Source organism: Camelina sativa, chromosome 3, assembly GCF_030686135.1.
Source record: "Camelina sativa cultivar CO46 ecotype springtype chromosome 3, ASM3068613v1".
NCBI lineage: Eukaryota > Viridiplantae > Streptophyta > Magnoliopsida > Brassicales > Brassicaceae > Camelina > Camelina sativa.
Window position 1 is genome coordinate 13,453,730 of NC_141882.1, and position 17,847 is coordinate 13,471,576.

The 17,847-nt window shown below is 35.7% G+C and overlaps 2 protein-coding genes and 2 pseudogenes across 2 annotated transcripts; 1 reads left to right on the plus strand and 3 right to left on the minus strand.

Annotated features, from left to right (window-relative positions):
* The first annotated feature begins 7,448 nt into the window (after positions 1-7,448).
* On the plus strand, positions 7,449-9,850 carry LOC104778971 (uncharacterized; annotated as a pseudogene).
* Positions 9,851-10,062: 212 nt separating this feature from the next.
* Positions 10,063-10,510, minus strand: LOC104778972 (uncharacterized protein At4g04775 pseudogene; annotated as a pseudogene).
* Positions 10,511-11,087: 577 nt separating this feature from the next.
* On the minus strand, positions 11,088-12,269 carry LOC104778973 (F-box protein At5g25290-like). Its single transcript, XM_010503374.3, has 2 exons — positions 12,127-12,269; positions 11,088-11,972 (listed from the first exon to the last, which is right to left on the minus strand). The coding sequence occupies exons 1-2, from the start codon at positions 12,267-12,269 to the stop codon at positions 11,132-11,134; spliced, it is 984 nt and encodes a 327-aa protein (XP_010501676.2). The 3' UTR covers positions 11,088-11,131.
* Positions 12,270-12,913: 644 nt separating this feature from the next.
* On the minus strand, positions 12,914-14,440 carry LOC104777116 (F-box protein At5g25290). Its single transcript, XM_010501327.2, has one exon. The coding sequence runs from the start codon at positions 14,329-14,331 to the stop codon at positions 13,135-13,137; it is 1,197 nt and encodes a 398-aa protein (XP_010499629.2). The 5' UTR covers positions 14,332-14,440; the 3' UTR covers positions 12,914-13,134.
* Positions 14,441-17,847: the final 3,407 nt, after the last annotated feature.

Here is a 17,847-nt window from a genome sequence, read left to right on the forward strand (position 1 = left end):
AGGCTATCAGGGATTGGCCTAGACCGCAGAATACCACAGAGATCAGGAGTTTTCTCGGGTTGGCATGGTATTACAGGAGATTTGTGCAGGGGTTTGCGGGCAAAACACATCCTATGACTAAGTTGACGGGGAAGGATGTTCCTTTTGTCTGGGCACATGAGTGTGAGGAGGGCTTTGCAAGCCTGAAGGAGATGTTGACTACTGCTCTGGTGTTGGCTTTGCCTGAGCAGGGGGAACCCTATGTGGTGTATACAGATGCATCCAGAGTTGGTTTGGGTTGTGTGTTGATGCAGCATGGGAAGGTGATTGCCTATGCTTCGCGGCAGTTGCGGAAGCATGAGGACAACTATCCTACTCATGATTTGGAGATGGGTGATGTGGTCTTTGCCCAGAAGATTTGGAGATCTTATCTTTATGGTGCAAAGGCACATGTATTTACATATCATAAGAGCCTAAAGTATATATTCACTCAGTCCCTTCTACCGCTGTAGATCTCTCCAAAAACACCAAGAACAGACCCAAAATCTCACAGAAACACTCTCGAACACTTTCTCTCCTTTTTCTCTCTTTTCTCACTCAACGGCGACAAAACAACACCCTCAAACCCTTAATTCGTCGCTTCTCCACTTATATACTTGGTTTAAGGGTTTCTAATTGAATCAAACCGAACCAATCAACAATTAAAACAAACCAATCGAAACTGGAAATATTGGTGTCGATCGATATACCAAAGGTGTCGATCGACACTCAGACAAAAAATGCCATATGTGGTTCGCGGATGTTACAATATATATAGATAACCGGTCTAAATTGTGATATTTTTTTTTTATCTTTGTTACTTTTGTTATATGGTAACCAATGATAAATTAATAATTTTTTTGTCTATTTTTTTTTTTTACTCAAATAATTTTTTTTAAAGATGGTTATCTGGTTTATAATTTACCATTAATGATGATTTTAATTTCTGACTCTGAATAACTCAAACTTGAATTCAATTTTTATTTGATTCAGTTAGCATATTGTGTCTCAAATTTTCAAATTACCCACCTTGTTATTTTATGAAAATCTTTTGGATAACATAGATATATACATTTTCAAACAATATATTCCTTACTTTTATCCGTATTTCTTGTCTTGTTTTTCACTATAAAGAGACCTAATTGAAAAAGAAAATTATTTTGAAAGGAAGGAAGGTCAAAGCTGAAAGCCTTTTTTATGTTGTTTTTGTTTGCAAGCAAATGGATTTTTTTTAACTAAAAGACGATAAAAAACAGACCTCTAAGCTTTTGCTTCTCTAGGCGTTCACCCGTATCAGGATCACCTGCAAGAAATGTGTATGTGAATATCAGGAATTCAAATTCTTATTATTATTTTGAACTGGCAGATATTCAAGAATATGTATACAAATCCATAGCTCATATCTATGAAGATGCCTCTCATCGACAAAGTTTGTGTTCCCGTATCTATACGGAACATGGTAGACAGAATCATGCTAAGTAATAAACAGAGTAAATATAGATCAATGGTTCTTACAGTTATGCTGATTTGCTGTCTTTGGCACAGAGGAATCTTGATCGTAAGGGCATAGTGCCTCCCATTTGAGTTCTTGAACCCTAAAGCCACCGAGCATGAATACAAGTTGCAGTCAGAAAGCCAGTAACAAAGCTACATTTCAAGTAGAGAGACGGAGAAACTCGGGAATGAATATATGTAAGAGAGCTTATACAAATTACCCAAATGAGAGAATTAGGCAAGGAAATAATGTGTTATCCAGACACTATCCCATGGGGGATGATAGGTGACTTGTATCTTCAGGACAGAGGGCTAGGCATAAAAGCGGCATGCATATTTTCCACAAAAACAGCGATGTAAAATGAGTTGGCGAGCTAAGAAAGAGATGGTTAAAGGTTACACTTTGAGACCCACCGGTAGATGTAAACTGTCACATAGTTCAGCAGCTCTAGAAGTCCATTCCCCCCCCCCCCCCCCCCCCTCTTAGAGAAGGATCTTTAAGAAAGTAAAGACAAAATATCAGTTCCTATCCATTTGAACCGTAAATCCAACCGACAAGATGCCAAGAGAACAAAAGATAAAACAAGATATAATTCATACCTAGTAAGACTGAGCATTGTTGAGAAAGCCAGGTAAGCCTTCTGAACCTGTTCAAGGGAGCAAGCACATTGAGCATTATAATAACCGTAACCGACGTAGCACAAGTAGATGAGAAAAGATACCTTTAGCAACAAAGTAATGTGCCAAATGTTAGGGAACATCATAGGGAGTGAAGAATATACTGAAGATGAAACAAGAACCATAAACTGGCAAAATAGACTGAGAGTTCGAGTAAATAACATAAGAGAGAACAAGGGACAAAAGAAAGCATCTTAACGAAGAAAAATATTAAGAATTTTATTTCAAAAAAAAGAAAAACTCACGATTCAATATTACCTGCAATTTCAAACATAAGAAGAACTGAAAAAAGGAAATAGAAAACTCCATGAGCATTGCCGATTTTTACACCTATCACGCTCCAAGGGTCAATACTTTCTCCTGAATTAGAAATTGAATCAATACATAAATACCGAAGTTCAAAGAAGTAGATTGAATTGACATCGCAACACACGAATGAAGAGAACGGAAGAAACTAAGAAAAACAAAAAAAAAGATAGAATATATATATATTTTTATTTTATTTTAAGCCGGAGGAGATAATTCAGTAATATTTCCTTTATTATTATTATATAGATTATAATATTAGGGTTGACAAAAAAAAAAAAAAAAGATTATAATATTAGGAAATTCAAAATAAACGTTTATTCTATTTTTATAATAATTATAAAATAAATATGGGAGATTTAAGACCATGTGCCTAGGGAACTATTTTTATAATAATTATAAAATAAATATGGGAGACTCTAAGTTTCATCCGAGCGCCTAGGGAACTAGTTTTGATTTGTGGATATTAGAGGATGTCGAGAAACAGCATTGGTCTAAGCAAACTTTTGAGCTTCCCTTCCCTTTGATGAACATGACTTCCCCTGGCACTAACAAGGCTGGTGAAATCATTTTTTCCCCAAACTCTCTTCCACAAGATGTTCAACCCTTTTACATTTTCTACTACAATCTTCAAAGACAAGACATCAGAAGAGTTAGGCTGCAAGGAATCGCAGATACTGAAGAGTTTCGAAGCAGATATGGACTCATCGACACATATTGCGTCTCTATCTCATCCGAACACGTTGAGAGTATTGCCTCCTTTTAAAATGTTTATATGTATTACTATTGTAAGAGCTTGACAAACTCTGAATCTTTTTCTTCTTCTTATCATAATTTAAAGCATTGGTTTTTCTACACTAAGCAATCTAGTTTTGGCTCCCCAAAGTGACTACTGTTCAATGAATATTGAAACGCAGCTGCTTACTTGTCGGGTGTTTGTCTATAGTGCTAAGATATGCACAAGATTTCATTAACTGCTACAGATAATCACGAAGCTTGTGTGTGTCGTTTTGCTATGTAGATGAAGCGATCGTGGAAGTTTTTTCGGCAGACAATGATGATGCTTCTTTGTGCTCCTGTAAATCCCAAAATCTCAACTATCATTTTCTCAACAAACAATTGAACGATTAGGTGAAGGTGTTCTTGCATATTGCATTATGCTAATCTGGTATATCTATATATATATATCTGGCAGAAAATGATCCTTGAACAATTTCTAGGTGACTCAGGCCTACATTGCTTCCTTCTAATGTTAAGTTACACGCTGTTCAAAGCATTACCTTCTACCGTCATGCCAGATCTTCGTCCTTGGCTACAAATTCCTAATCTTGAAGGAAGAGGTTTGTCCGAAGATTTCTGTTTCTTCATTGCTTGGTTCTGTTTTCTTGTTGATGTCTTTTTAACTTGTGTTTCTGCATCTTTTCAACACCTGAGTTCAAAGCTGTAATTAATGAAGAACTTGCCTTACTACTATTAATTTTATCTCTCTGGTTGAGTCAATGATGTTTGTCAAACCATTATGCTGGAACCTTGTCTCTCACTCGAATGGTGGTGAGGTATAAAACTTCTACTTTAAATCTAAAGATAACAACTTTTCAATGATTTTTCACTTTCTGATGTAATTTGACAAAAGGTGGATCTTGATTTTGGAAACTGCGAGAGGTTTGTAGTTATCAGATTCACCCGAGATAACAACACCATTACCGGGAAAATTTATATGGTAAGATTTAGGTATCTAACTATCAGTAGAGATTGATGAGTTAGGTTTACCAAATCTCATAAAAACTGGGATATGTATGATGTGTTAGGCTGCATCTTTCAGTGGTGGTGGTTAAGTTCAGTCCCAGGGAATTTTTCTGGTCCACACTGGATAGTTTTAGCTTGAAATCTGTTTCATCTAGGAATTACAGTATCTCGTTGTGTTATCTTTGTGGTTTGATATTAAAGGCTCAACCTTTTTCTTCATTAAGACATTTGAAAAGTATGTGAAAGAAAAACTACCTCAATTTTGCAGGTATGTTCTTACGACATAGAGAAAAGGGTTTGGTCTTTTTGGAGTCTGAGTTTCGTCCGTTGGTATGATTTCCGGGTTCTCAAATCCAATCAATTTTCTTGAACTATTATTACCAAGGAACTGGTGAATCTACAAAGATTGCATTCAGGACCTTTTTAGTCGATATTTTTAATCTTACAGAGATCTGCTCAATCTCAAGACTATGTAAGTTTTATGTTATGTGTTCATATCGCTTCACAACTTGCTAAACACCATCCAATCTCTTATGATGCCTTACCCTTATTTCCTTTGATAGGCTGACTGGAGAAATACCAGTATATGCAACCCCGCCGAAATATACTCAGGTCCTATTGTTAGATGATCAAATGATTTCAGGTATGGAATGAATATGTACTAAAGCTGTTGAACTCGTCGCCTGGTTTCAAATTCCAAATATTTGGCTGGAAACATGTTGTCTCGACAAGCTGAAACAGGAGCTTTCCTTACTGCGAGCACAAATATGTTTGGCCAATCTTATTCTATAACAGTCTTATATGTCAAAACATCATTCTATGTTGCACTAATCTCTCCTTTGTTTCTTGGTTCCAATATCCTTACTGCGAGCAAAAATATGTATGGCCATATATGTCAAAACATTATTATTACACTAACCTCTCTTTTCTTTCTTGGTTCAAATATTCTTTTGTGTAGTGTGATCTTTGCTATAATAAATTCACATGGCCTTCTTATGCAAAGAGAGGAAGTATATTCTTTTAAGAGTTATTTTTAAACTACTGCCTTTTTTCTTGTAAAAAATTTCTGGATGCGTATTTTTCGTGTAGGGATATAATAAACACATATGAGAGCTCACTCGCAAGAAATAGTCTGTAAGAGCATTGGCCACTTTGTTACTGTTACTAACTCATTGTACTGTATTCAGAACCATTCGTTCTTCCTTGTTCTGCGGTAAGCATTGCCAAAATTGTAGGTTCTATTGCTTTTCTATTGATTTTTCCAAATACCCATTTTCAAGTTTCTGAATAAGAACTGGAAGATATTCACTTTTGACAGATAGAAGGTCGCTCATAAAAAGCTCTTGTCGAAAGTTTCCGTACGAGGGAGATAAACTATGGACCTACTAGTTCAGCCATGAACTATCATGGCACAAACTGGGGATTCAGCAACATTGTTGGCTTTATGAATAATGCAATAACCGAAGATACATACTTAGTTTCATCAGAATCTGCAGTATCAGCAAAAATATTCTGAGCTTTATCAGACAGCTCTACATTTTCCCCTGAGTTTGGCTTGCTTTGCATTTTGCTTCGAAAATGGAACCTCCACTCAATGTTGCAGAGATTCAGTTCTCATATGAGGAACAGTTTTTCACATTTAAGTTCAGGCACATAGCCTTTTGCTGCGAATTCCTTAAGAACCCTTTTCCAGTTTTTTAAGCGTTCTTGAGTTCGAACCGTGTTATCTATTCAGGGGAAGTTAATTTGGGAGGATTTCAGCGTCACAAGGAAGTTATAAGAGAAGTGACCACTGACCACGACCATAACTGATAACACTTCAGAGATACGGCTTTACTGGAAAGGGAATTATGGTTCTCTTATCTCTGCAGTCTCAGTTTGTCCCAGTAAGTAAAGTTTTGTAGAAGTAAACATCAAGGTTGATTGATGAGTTAGGTTTACCAAATCGCATATACCCATTCTTTGGTCAACGGGTTGGTCTTCTTCATGTTTTATTTTTCTTCACGTCTTACAATATATACTAAACTACCCCTTAATACACCATTTACATCTTTTTTATATCTATGGTTTTTGCATATTTACACTCTTTTTTTTTTTCCTCTTTAGTTTTTTTTTTTAACACCTTACTTTATTTATGAAAAGTGTATTACAAGCATTGTATCAGCCATTGAGGCAAAACATCAAAAGTTTGATATGTACTGAGCATAGTGTTTGCATAATATGAGAGCTTATCTGCCGCTTTATTCATGACTCGAGGGACCTGATCAAGCGAACAGAGCGGTAGTTTTGACATCCTCTTTAGTTTATGTTAATTTTTAGGATTTTAGGCTGCATAATCAAGAAAACTGAAAAAATTAAAAGAATGACCAGGACAAAAATTGGATTTCTCATATGCTCTTGTTATCTTTCTACAACTTGTGGAACACTCAATCTTTGTAAGAAGCATGGTGAAATTGGTGAGAGGCTGGATGACTGGAAAGTCTATCTTACCTTGTCAGAGACATTTAGAAAAAATAACTTCTTACTAATGCTTACAACGATAACGAGTGTTTTATGATAATTTGATCCGAACTGATGGTTTGAAATCTGGAACGTAAGTCTTAAAAAGGTATTTTAAAGACTTAAGCAATGTCAAATATTATACATGAAAAAAGCATTATACAATTATCCGTGAAAAGAAACACTTGGCAATGTCTCAAATATTATACATGATGAAAAGAAACACTTTGCAATGTCAAATATTATACATGAAAACAAACACTTTGCAATATCAAATATCGGGAAAACGAGTTATTTCCCCCCCAACAACTATCGTATCTTGCTGAATAGAGCCTGAACTATGGACACGAGCTATATATCCCTGTCCACTATGATCAACACCTATTTCTTCCCAAATTGAAAGTTCTACACTTATATCACCCAGAATTAAACATTTGAGATGTAATTACACCTAATCCTCGGTTTGTCATGGTTTACTATTTGCTTAACCGGCTAACAAAAAGCCTAAACCAATTTAGACCAGATTAAACCTGATTTGATCCGAATTTATCAAGATAACCATAATTTGACCCGATTGTTTTCAATTTTTAGTGGTTTTGACCCGACTAAACATTGTTTGAAACCCAAAATCATCGAGAGAACCCTAACTTGAGAAATCCCCAAAAAGAGAAAAACCCTAAAGAGCGAATCCGAGTTGAGTCGATTTGATGGCGTTAATCGAGAGAGATCCCGGCGGCCCGACGCCTGATTACGACGAAGAAGGTGAAGATAGAGACCAATTTCACATCGAGCAGCTGGTTGAGGAGTTTGTCGATGAACCTCCAATCCGCCACCATATGTACCCAAAGAGTGAAGACGACGGTGACGATGGTCCAGTAAGAGCTCGTACGAATATAAGGCGTGGTAATGGGGAGTTGTTCTACAAGCAGGCGTTTTTCAATGGGGTGGCTTTCAAGGAGGCGGTTCTTGATTATGTTCTCAAAACTGGAAGAAATCTAAAGCAGTATAGGTATGATAAAGCGAAAATAGGGTTCAAATGTGTTGGTGTTAATGATGAGGATGGATCTAAATGTGAGTGGAAGGTTTATGCGTCAATTCTGTCGAATGATAAGATGTGGAGGATCAATAGGATCATGGATAAGCATAGTTGTATTCCAAATGGAGAGTGTGAGATGTTAACAGTGCCTCATATAGCTAGGTTGTTTGTTGATAAGATTAGGGATGATCCTGAGTACTTCATGCCAAGGAAGATTGAAGAAATTGTAAAGACAGATTGGAAGATCAGTATCACTAGGCCTCAGTGTCAAGCTGCTAGGAAGACTGCTTTAAAGTGGATTGAGAGGGAGTATGATGAGCAGTTCCATAGATTAAGAGATTATGCAGCTGAGATTATGGAAGCAAACCCGAATTCACATGTTGAGGTCGAATGTATTACGAATGATGATGGTAAAGACATGTTCAACAGGTTCTATGTTTGTTTTGACAACATTAGAAGAACATGGATGGCGACTTGTAGGCCGATCATAGGAATTGATGGTTGCTTTTTGAAAAATAGAATTAAGGGTCAGCTATTGGTAGCTTTAGGTAGGGATGCAAACAATGGTATATATCCAATAGCATGGGGAGTTGTAAAGGTTGAGAACACTGACAATTGGGTATGGTTTGCGAAGTTGTTGAAAGAAGACCTTGGGTTAAACGATGGTGATGGATTCATTATGATGTCCGATAGGCAAAAGGCAAGTTTCATGTTCTTATTTAATTTGTGTCTTGTTGTTACTTTGTGTCTTATTTAATTTGTGTCTTGTTTAATTTGTCTCAGGGATTGATCAAGGCTGTTTCTCTGGAGTTACCAAAGATAGAGCATCGGATGTGTGTTCAACACATCTACGGTAACTTGAAAAAGGCTCATGGAAATAAAGCCCGACTGAAGCCACTACTTTGGGATTTGGCATGGTCTTACAATGAGTCATAGTATCTACGACATTTGGAGAGGATATTTGCTTATGATTCTCGGGTTTACAGTGATGTAATGAGGACAAATCCAAAGAGTTGGTGTAGGGCATTCCACAAGGTTGGTAATTACTGCGAAGATGTCGACAATAACTCGACAGAGTCTTTTAACAGTTCTATCAACAAGGCAAGAGAGAAGCCTTTTTTGCCATGTTAGAGACAATAAGACGACTGGCCATGGTGCGAATTGCAAAGAGGTCTACAATATCTCATTCTCACACAGGTAAATTTCATCTTATCCTTATGTATTACTTGTTGTGTTTCTAGATTCTCTTGTTTTTCACAAATGTTTTCAGGAATCTGTACTCCATATGTTGTTAAGTTTCTTGCGGCTGAGCACAAAGCAGCATCTACGGCTAAGGTATCAACAGGCACAAATAGGACCTTTGAAGTCAAAGTCAGTGGAGACACTCACCGTGTTTGTCTAAAGAAGATGACTTGTACCTGTCAGAAGTGGCAAATATGTGGCATCCCATGTGAGCATGCATATGGTCTCATCATTGATAATAAGCTAACGGCTGAGAACTACGTTTGTCAGTGGTTCCAAACAGCTTTATGGAGAAGAAACTATGAAGAAGGACTAACTCCACAAAGAAGTGCAAAGTTTTGGCCTTGTACAAATGGGAATAAGGTGTATGCAGAACCACCTGAGGAAAAACAGACCAAGGCTGACAAGAAAAGGAAGAAAGGTGTCAATGAGCCACCAACTAAGAAGCAACCAAAACAGAAAAAAAAAGAATAATGCATTGTGGCATTTGTGGGGAAGCTAACCATAACTCTAGGTTCCATAAGTCTAAATTTGCTCAGGTATGATAATTTGCTTTGATGTTTTCAGTTTCTAACTTTTCTTTCGGTTACTAACTCTAATGCCATGTTTTTTTCAGCCTTCTCGACAGCCTACTCAACCTGAACCAAGTCAAGGATCACTCACTCAAGCTTGATCAAGAACCTACTTATTACTAGGGTGCTAATTTTGTGGTTGCCTAGATACATATTTTCGACCACATGAACTCTTTTCATCCCCTAGGTCGCTTAGTGTCTTTTGTCTCCAATGGTGAATTTTGTGGTTGCTCATGTTGTATTTTCGACCACATATACTCTTGCCTTTCCTAACTCTTTTGTATGATCTATTTCGTTTCAAATGATGATCGTTTATGACATTTAATTTCATCTCTTTTGATGATCGTTTGAAACACAACAAATGTAGCTTCATCTTTGACACAAGATTTCATTGACAAACAAACAAACATGACCATACACCATGTGTTCAACCAACTACTTTGCTTATACAAGCTAACAATACAACACACATCATCTTCTTATTCCATATTTGGCTTCACCTAAACCATCTTCAACCTTCTCCAAGACCTCCTTCTCCATCTTCTCATAAACCACAGTATCAAACTCCAACCTATATGTCCTAAGCTCTTTCAGTTGTTGCTCAAGTCCAGCATTCTTCATAGCCAATGCATCTACCTCATTCAGCAAAGCTTCATCGACCCACTTGAACACATGTTCATCGTTCCGAAGCTGCCATTACCCAATTATTAGTACCAACCAAAATCATGAGACAAGAGGATAAAAGCACAAATTTTACCTTATTTGTTGCAGCAAAACTACAACGGTAGTATCTCCGGTAAGGATTTGGATCAGATTTCGAGATCAAAGCTACAACAGCTTCCCCGCACCAACATCTCTTTGACACACCGAACACTCTTCCTCTCGCACGAGAACTGGATGATCCGGTCGAATTGCTCATTCTGAATCTCGAATTTGGTAATGGGAACCCAGAAAAGAAGAAAGAAGAAAATCAGTGCCAAATCGATAGTAGGGTTCGTGATTTTTGAAAATTGGGGATTTGTGGGTTCATGGGTCGTAACAGGGTAAGGAATCGGGTCTTTAATGGTTCAATTTTTGGTTTATATGGTTTGGTATTGGGTTCGAAAGCTAAACCAATGCAATTTTAATTCGGGGTGATATAAGTGTAGAACTTTCAATTTGGGGAGAAATAGGTGTCGATCATAGTGGACAGGGATATATAGCTCGTGTCCATAGTTCGGGCTCCATTCAGCAAGATACGATAGTTCTTGGGGGAAATAGCTCGTTTTTCTGTCAAATATTATATGAGAAAAGAAACACTTAGCTATGTCAAATATTATACAAGAAAAGAAACACTTAGCTATATATGTCAAATGTTATACATGAAAATAAACACTTAGCTATATGTCAAATGTTATACATGAAAAGAAACACTTTGTAATGTCATATATTATACAAGGACTGAGGGAGAAATCACGGGGAGGCAGGTGTCTGAGGGTCTTTGTTGCAAGATTGAACACAGGAAAATGACCGCGCAAGAGAAACTCTTGAAAACACCAAATCAAGCTGAGGGGAGAAACCACTGCGCATCCTTGAGTTTTAAGGTGGAGCCACTGAGGAAGCGTTTGATGGTCCTTGTTGCAATATTGTACACACATATGTCGAGGCATGGAACATAACAACCCCGGTGACCGAAACGGTCATTACGGGTGAAATAAATGGAGTTTGGCTCAATACCAAAGGTAGGGTCAGCAGGCACGGTGATACCCAAATCGAAAAACAGGGCCTCATCACCTAGACATTCAACCTCAACAAGGCTGGAGTTCCGGTCCTTAGGATCACTCTTGAAGACGCGGAAGATCCTAGAGCTTTCACAGACAGGTTCGTAAGCCCTGGTATAGACCAACAAAACGTCTCTTGATGTTGTAACAGCAATGCTATCGCCAGATGAGATAAGCTTTTTTACTCCCGTTATTCCCAAATCACCACTAGGCCGCCTAGATGGCTTCCACATTTGAAAGCTAGGGAGCGGATACACATCCTTGAAACCATCTTGTCCAGACAAATCCAGCTGTCGAATGTAGCAACGGTGCGACAGGTAGTAAAGACGGTGACCTTTGAGCACCACATCTTGTAGGCCTCGGAACTCCCTGGGAACATGGACCTTGTTCCGTATTGGAATATCGCGGTAATGGAAAACCCCATTCCTGCAAAAGCCTAAAAACTGGCCTTCCTGAAATTGCCACACAACAACATAGTCAACTCCATTCTTCTTCTTGTCGTCTACCCACAAAAGACCTCTCAGATATTTGGTAGTGATAGGACACGAAGCAGCAGGCATATAAGGTTTAATTAAATCAACGGTGAATTCATTATCTTCTACTCGCTCAACTTTATAAAGGCTTGTATCACAACAAAAGAACTTTCAGCTTCCTCAAGACAACTTCCTCTTGACCCTTATCCTCTTCTTGAACTTATCTTCCCTCTTGAACCTTCAGCTTCTTTACAACCCTCATCTTCCTGAACACAACGTTGATGACAAACCTCCTCAACTACTTCATCTTCCTGAACACAACGTTGACAACCCTCATCTTCCTGATCACAACTTTGAGGACAAACCTCCTCAACTTCCTCAGCTTCTTCACAACCCTCATCTTCCTGAACACAACGTTAACGACAAACCTTCTCAACTTCCTCATCTTCCTGAACACAACGTTGACAACAAACCTCCTCAACTTCCTAAAGAAAAACCTGAATACAACCCTGACCCTTTTAGTAGAATACTAGAATTCATCAGATGACCAACCCTTTTAGTAGAATAGGCTGGATACCAACCCTTTTAGTAGAATACTAGAATTCATCAGATGACTAGAAAAGTTTTTGGCTATTATATTCTCTGTATTTATTACAATATATACTAAACTACGTACCCGTTAATAGACACTCTCTTATTATATCCTCAACTTTGCATATTACACACTCTTATTTTTTCTTCTCTTTAGCTTTATAATATTTTTTGGGAATTTAGGCTGCATAATCAAGAAAACTGGAAAAATTAAAAGAATGACCAGGACAAAAATTGGATTTTTCATATGCTCTTGTGATCGTTGTGACGGTACTCTCGATGCTCTCTTCTTCTACATATTTATATAACTTGTGTAACACTCTATCTTTGTGAGACGCATAGTGAAATTGCTGACAGGCTGGATGACTGGAAACTGGGAAATCTATCTTACCATGACAGAGACATTTAAAAAAATTAACTCTTTACTAATGCTTACAACGACAACGAGTGTATGATAATTTGATCTGAACTGATGGTTTGAAATCTGGAACGTTAGTCTTAAAAGGTATTTTAAACACTTAGCAATGTCAAATATTATGCATGAAAAGATTTAGTTAGCAATGTCAAATATTATACATGAAAAGAAAAAGAGGATACAAAGAAATGTCAAATATTCGACATGAAAAGAAACACTTAGTAATATCAAATATTATACATGAAAAGAAAAGGATTGAACACAGGAAAATGACCGCGCAAGAGAAACTCTTGAAAACACCAAATCAAGCTGAGGGGAGAAACCACTGCGCATCCTTGAGTTTTAAGGTGGAGCCACTGAGGAAGCGTTTGATGGTCCTTGTTGCAATATTGTACACACATATGTCGAGGCATGGAATATACCAACCCCCGGGACCGAAACGGTCATTACGGGTGAAATAGATGGAGTTTGGCTCAATACCAAGGGTAGGGTCAGCAGGCACGGTGATACCCAAATCGAAAAACAGGGCCTCATCACCTAGAGATTCAACCTCAACAAGGGTGGAGTTCCGGTCCTTAGGATCACTCTTGAAGACGCGGAAGATCCTAGAGCTTTCACAGACAGGCTCGTAAGCCCTGGTATAGACCAACAAAACGTGTCCTGATGTTGTAACAGCAATGCTATCGCCAGATGAGATAAGCTTTTTTACTCCCGTTATTCCCAAATCACCACTAGGCCGCCTAGATGGCTTCCACATTTGAAAGCTAGGGAGCGGATACACATCCTTGAAACCACCTTGTCCAGACAAATCCAGTTGTCGAATGTAGCAACGGTGCGACAGGTAGTAAAGACGGTGACCTTTGAGCACCACATCTTGTAGGCCTCGGAACTCCCTGGGAACATGGACCCTGTTCCGTATTGGAATATCGCGGTAATGGAAATCCCCATTCGTGCAAAAGCCTAAAAACTGGCCTTCCTGAAATTGCCACACAACAACATAGTCGACTCCATTCTTCTTCTTGTCGTCTACCCACAAAAGACCTCTCAGATATTTGGTAGTGGTAGGACACGAAGCAGCAGGAAAATAAGGTTTAATTAAATCAACGGTGAATTCATTATCTCCTACTCGCTCAACCTTGTAAATGCCACCCTTGATTGACTCTAGAGCCGGAAGATGGATCCTCTCCTCGCTAAACACATCGACGATATAGAGATCCGATCGAGATTCATCTAACACCAGGAACCACTTACCCGAGTTTGCTAGGAATCGATACCCTGAAAAGTCACTCTTCGTCTCGTAAACCTTGTCTTCGTCAGGGTTGTACACACGACAACCGCCCTCTTCTGGAGACAGCAACAGCAATGGAGGAGAACCGCTTTTTGGATCAAAAACCAAAGCCGGACGCGGGACCTTAATGCACTCGTTATACTTGGGACTCCCGCTTCGTTTTGAATTACCAACTCCGGCGCCTGCTGGTCGATCTACTCCCTCCTCCTCCATTATCAGAACGGGGATGATCTCGTCGGACGAGATGGAAGCTTCAAAGTTATGCAAATGTTTTTATCTCTCTTATGTTTATACAAAGTTAGGGCTCTCTCGAGGGCTACCAAGCCCAATATAACATTATCATAGACCTGTAAACTATTATGGTTCTTTTAACAAAAACAAAAAAAAAACAAAAAAAAACTATTATGGTTTTGCTTTTATTTTCCCTGACCGTTCTTTCATTAGCATGGTAATATAATATGTTGCATCTTTTCGTACATTTTTGTAAAATATTTTTATTTTATTTGAGAAGTTGTTAAAAATATAACGAATACAGTATATGGTTCATATTAATATATATATATATGTTAAAAAGCTACCTTTTAAGAGCTTGAAACTTAGTGATGAAATGAAGAAGGGAGAAAATAAGGATTACCAATTTATCCAACCTTTGATTGAATATTGAGGCAGAAGCAGTAATTGAAGTTCTTGACCCAAACCATCGACTTGTTGAGTACTGGAACCACAAGAACCAAGTCTCATCAGACTCAAAAGATCACTTCATACCATAGTCGGACGCGGGACCTTCATGCACTCATTATATTTAGGACTCCCGCTTCGTTTTGAATTACCAACTCCGGCGCCTGCTGGTCGATCTACTCCCTCCATTATCAGAACGGGGATGATTTCGTCGGATCTGATGCTGAGATTAAGGCTAGGTCAAGTTGCGCAGACGTTTAATCCTCTCTCCTGTTAGGGTTTCCTTGTGGGCTACCAAGCCCAATTACAGCGAGAATAAAATAGTAACGGGTCCGTAAACGATTATATGGTTTTGCATTTCTTTCCGGACAATATTCTAGAAAATTTTATTCCTAAGTATTTGAAATTAACAATTTTTTTTCCTCAATTTATTGTTGGCATAACAATTTTGATCTAAAATATAGTCAACATTTACTAGTAGTTAACTAGATACTGTGACCCCCGTTATAGGTCGGAAAAATATTTATATAAATTTGGAGTTGTTAGTTACAAAATAATACTCATACTCAGTAGAAAAATTCTTTATTTTATAATGTTATATATCTTATCTATACTATTAATTAGGGAGTACATTTAGGGATTTAAAAAATATAAAATAAAAACAGTATACCATATGATACTCCTACAAAATTAAAAAAGAAAGAACAAAAAAAAAAGTTAACTATGCGACATGTAATTGGAACAGATATTTTGAAAATTTTTGATATTTTTGAAAACAATTAAATAGTTTTTTTTTGTATAATTTCAAGTAACTAATAAAAACTAAAAAGTAAGTATTCAAGGGTATATTTGTGGTGAAAGAGATGGTAAAAATAAGGAATATTTGCTACCTAAGTAGTTTTGATTATTAGGGAATCATTTAATGCAATAGTAAAAGTACATGAAATATTGCCCTATCTTATACCATCTCTATATTTATAGAACAAAATCTCTACTTTGGAATATTTATTTGAAAATTTTAGGAAATATTTTTTTTAGTCACATGGAAATGATGTCATTTATATAACAGAAGATATGATCTTATAGAAACGGATAATTCAAACAATAAAAGTAACTATCTAAACTATTTCTAATCAAAATAACAAGATGAAATCATAAAATTTGGATAATTAAATTAAATTTAACTTTCAAATATAAAAAATAGATATGATATAGGAATATGTCGTATTCCGAGATAGTACTTAGAAGACATTAAGAGTCTCAGTGGTTAATATGTCGTTATGTATTGTGTTGTTTATAAAAAATATATATTTTTTTTAAAAGGTTGACTATATGATATGTAATCAGTTACTTTGGAACGAGTACTTTGAAAATTTTGGATATTTTTGAAAACAATTAAATATTTTTTTGGATAATTTCAACTAAATAAATTAAAATTAAAAAGTATGTATTCAACGGGATATTTGTGATGAAAGAGATGGTAAAAATAAGAAATATTTGCTACCTAAGTAGTTATGATTATTAGGAAATCATTTTATGCAATAGTAAAAGTACATGAAATATTGTCCTATCTTATATCATCTCTATATTTATAAAACAAAATCTCTATTCTGAATAATTATTTGAAAATTTTAGGAAATATTTTTTTAATAAGACAGTACATGGAACAAGACATAATGTGATGGTACAGATGGGACGGAAAATGACGTATTTTCCGTTCTAAAGTAGATATGTTTAGATTATATACGCAAAATAATCTAAACTAAAACCAAACAAAATTTGGTATTTGGATTTAATGCCAAAATTGTACAAATATTTTTACGAATTAAAAATTTATATGAAAAATATTTTATCCGTGCTGTAGCACGGGTTACTACCTAATATATATATATGTTCTTAAACATAATGTTTAGGATTTGAAATCAGGATATCTTCTTCCCTTATGTCTGCAACTAATTGACCGGAAAAACAAAAAAAAAACTAATTGTCTGAAATCTAACAAATAATTTTTATGCATAAATAAATCCACAAATATTATTGGGTTAAATCTTCTCCTTCTTAATTTGGTACAACCTTTAAAAATTGCACAAAATAGGATATTAAAAACATGAAAAAGAAAAAAACTCAAATGTTCCTCTTTTATCTATACTAGTAGTTTTGCAGCAGTTTTTGCTCAAAAATACTTTTTGGAAAGTTTTTGTATTTAATGTATTGACTTTAATAGTAGTTACCTAAAATTTCAAAATAATTATAGGAAAGATTTAAAAAAATAAGGAAATCTGTCTACCTCATTTAAACATAAATATATGATTCTCTTTCATTTTTATTTGAATTTATATTTAAATTATCTTGAATTATTCTATAATACATTTAGTTAATAAAAATTGTGATTTTTCTTGCATATGATGTAATAATTTTTTTTTAAACGGACATATATTACTCAATAGATGAATAAAAAATACGGGTACAATATCCCACATCGCCTAAAAATTGGGCAATAGTTAAGAGTCATACTATAAAAGAGACCAAAATGATTCATAATACAAATGAGTAGAAAGCTTAATTTATTAGGCATTCAAACTTAAAAAACTTTTATTTGGTTTATTCTGGTTCTTTATTTTAAATATTTATAAAATTAAAATATCATAAATATTTAAAACTTTTAATAAGTTAAATATTCTAAATAATTATATTTTATCAAACGTATAAATATTATAAATAATTATATTTTTAGAAAGTTAAACGTTAGAATATATTAATAATATTTAAAAGTTTATGAAGTTTCAAATATTTATAATATTTGAAACTTTATAAGAAGTTTAACTTTATAAGAAGTTTAACTCGAAATATTAATAAATATTTCAACTTTAAAAAAGTTAGAAGATCTTTAAAATATAAATAATATATTTAAACTTTTACAAAACTTCAAATATGGGAAATATTTATTCGTTTTAAGAATTCTAAGTATTATAAATATTTAAAATTTATAAGAAGAGTTAATCTTAGAAAATGTAAATGGTTAAAATCTTAATAAATAACATATCAACTCAA

Bases quoted from the DNA above. Each gene is read 5' to 3' on its own strand.
- LOC104778973 (XM_010503374.3), bottom strand. From the start codon at position 12,269: ATGAGGAAGTTGAGAAGGTTTGTCGTTAACGTTGTGTTCAGGAAGATG. The intron at 11,973-12,126 runs GTAGTTGAGGAG...TTGTGATACAAG, and splicing joins GTTGTGTTCAGGAAGATGAA to CCTTTATAAAGTTGAGCGAG.
- LOC104777116 (XM_010501327.2), bottom strand. From the start codon at position 14,331: ATGGAGGAGGAGGGAGTAGATCGACCAGCAGGCGCCGGAGTTGGTAAT.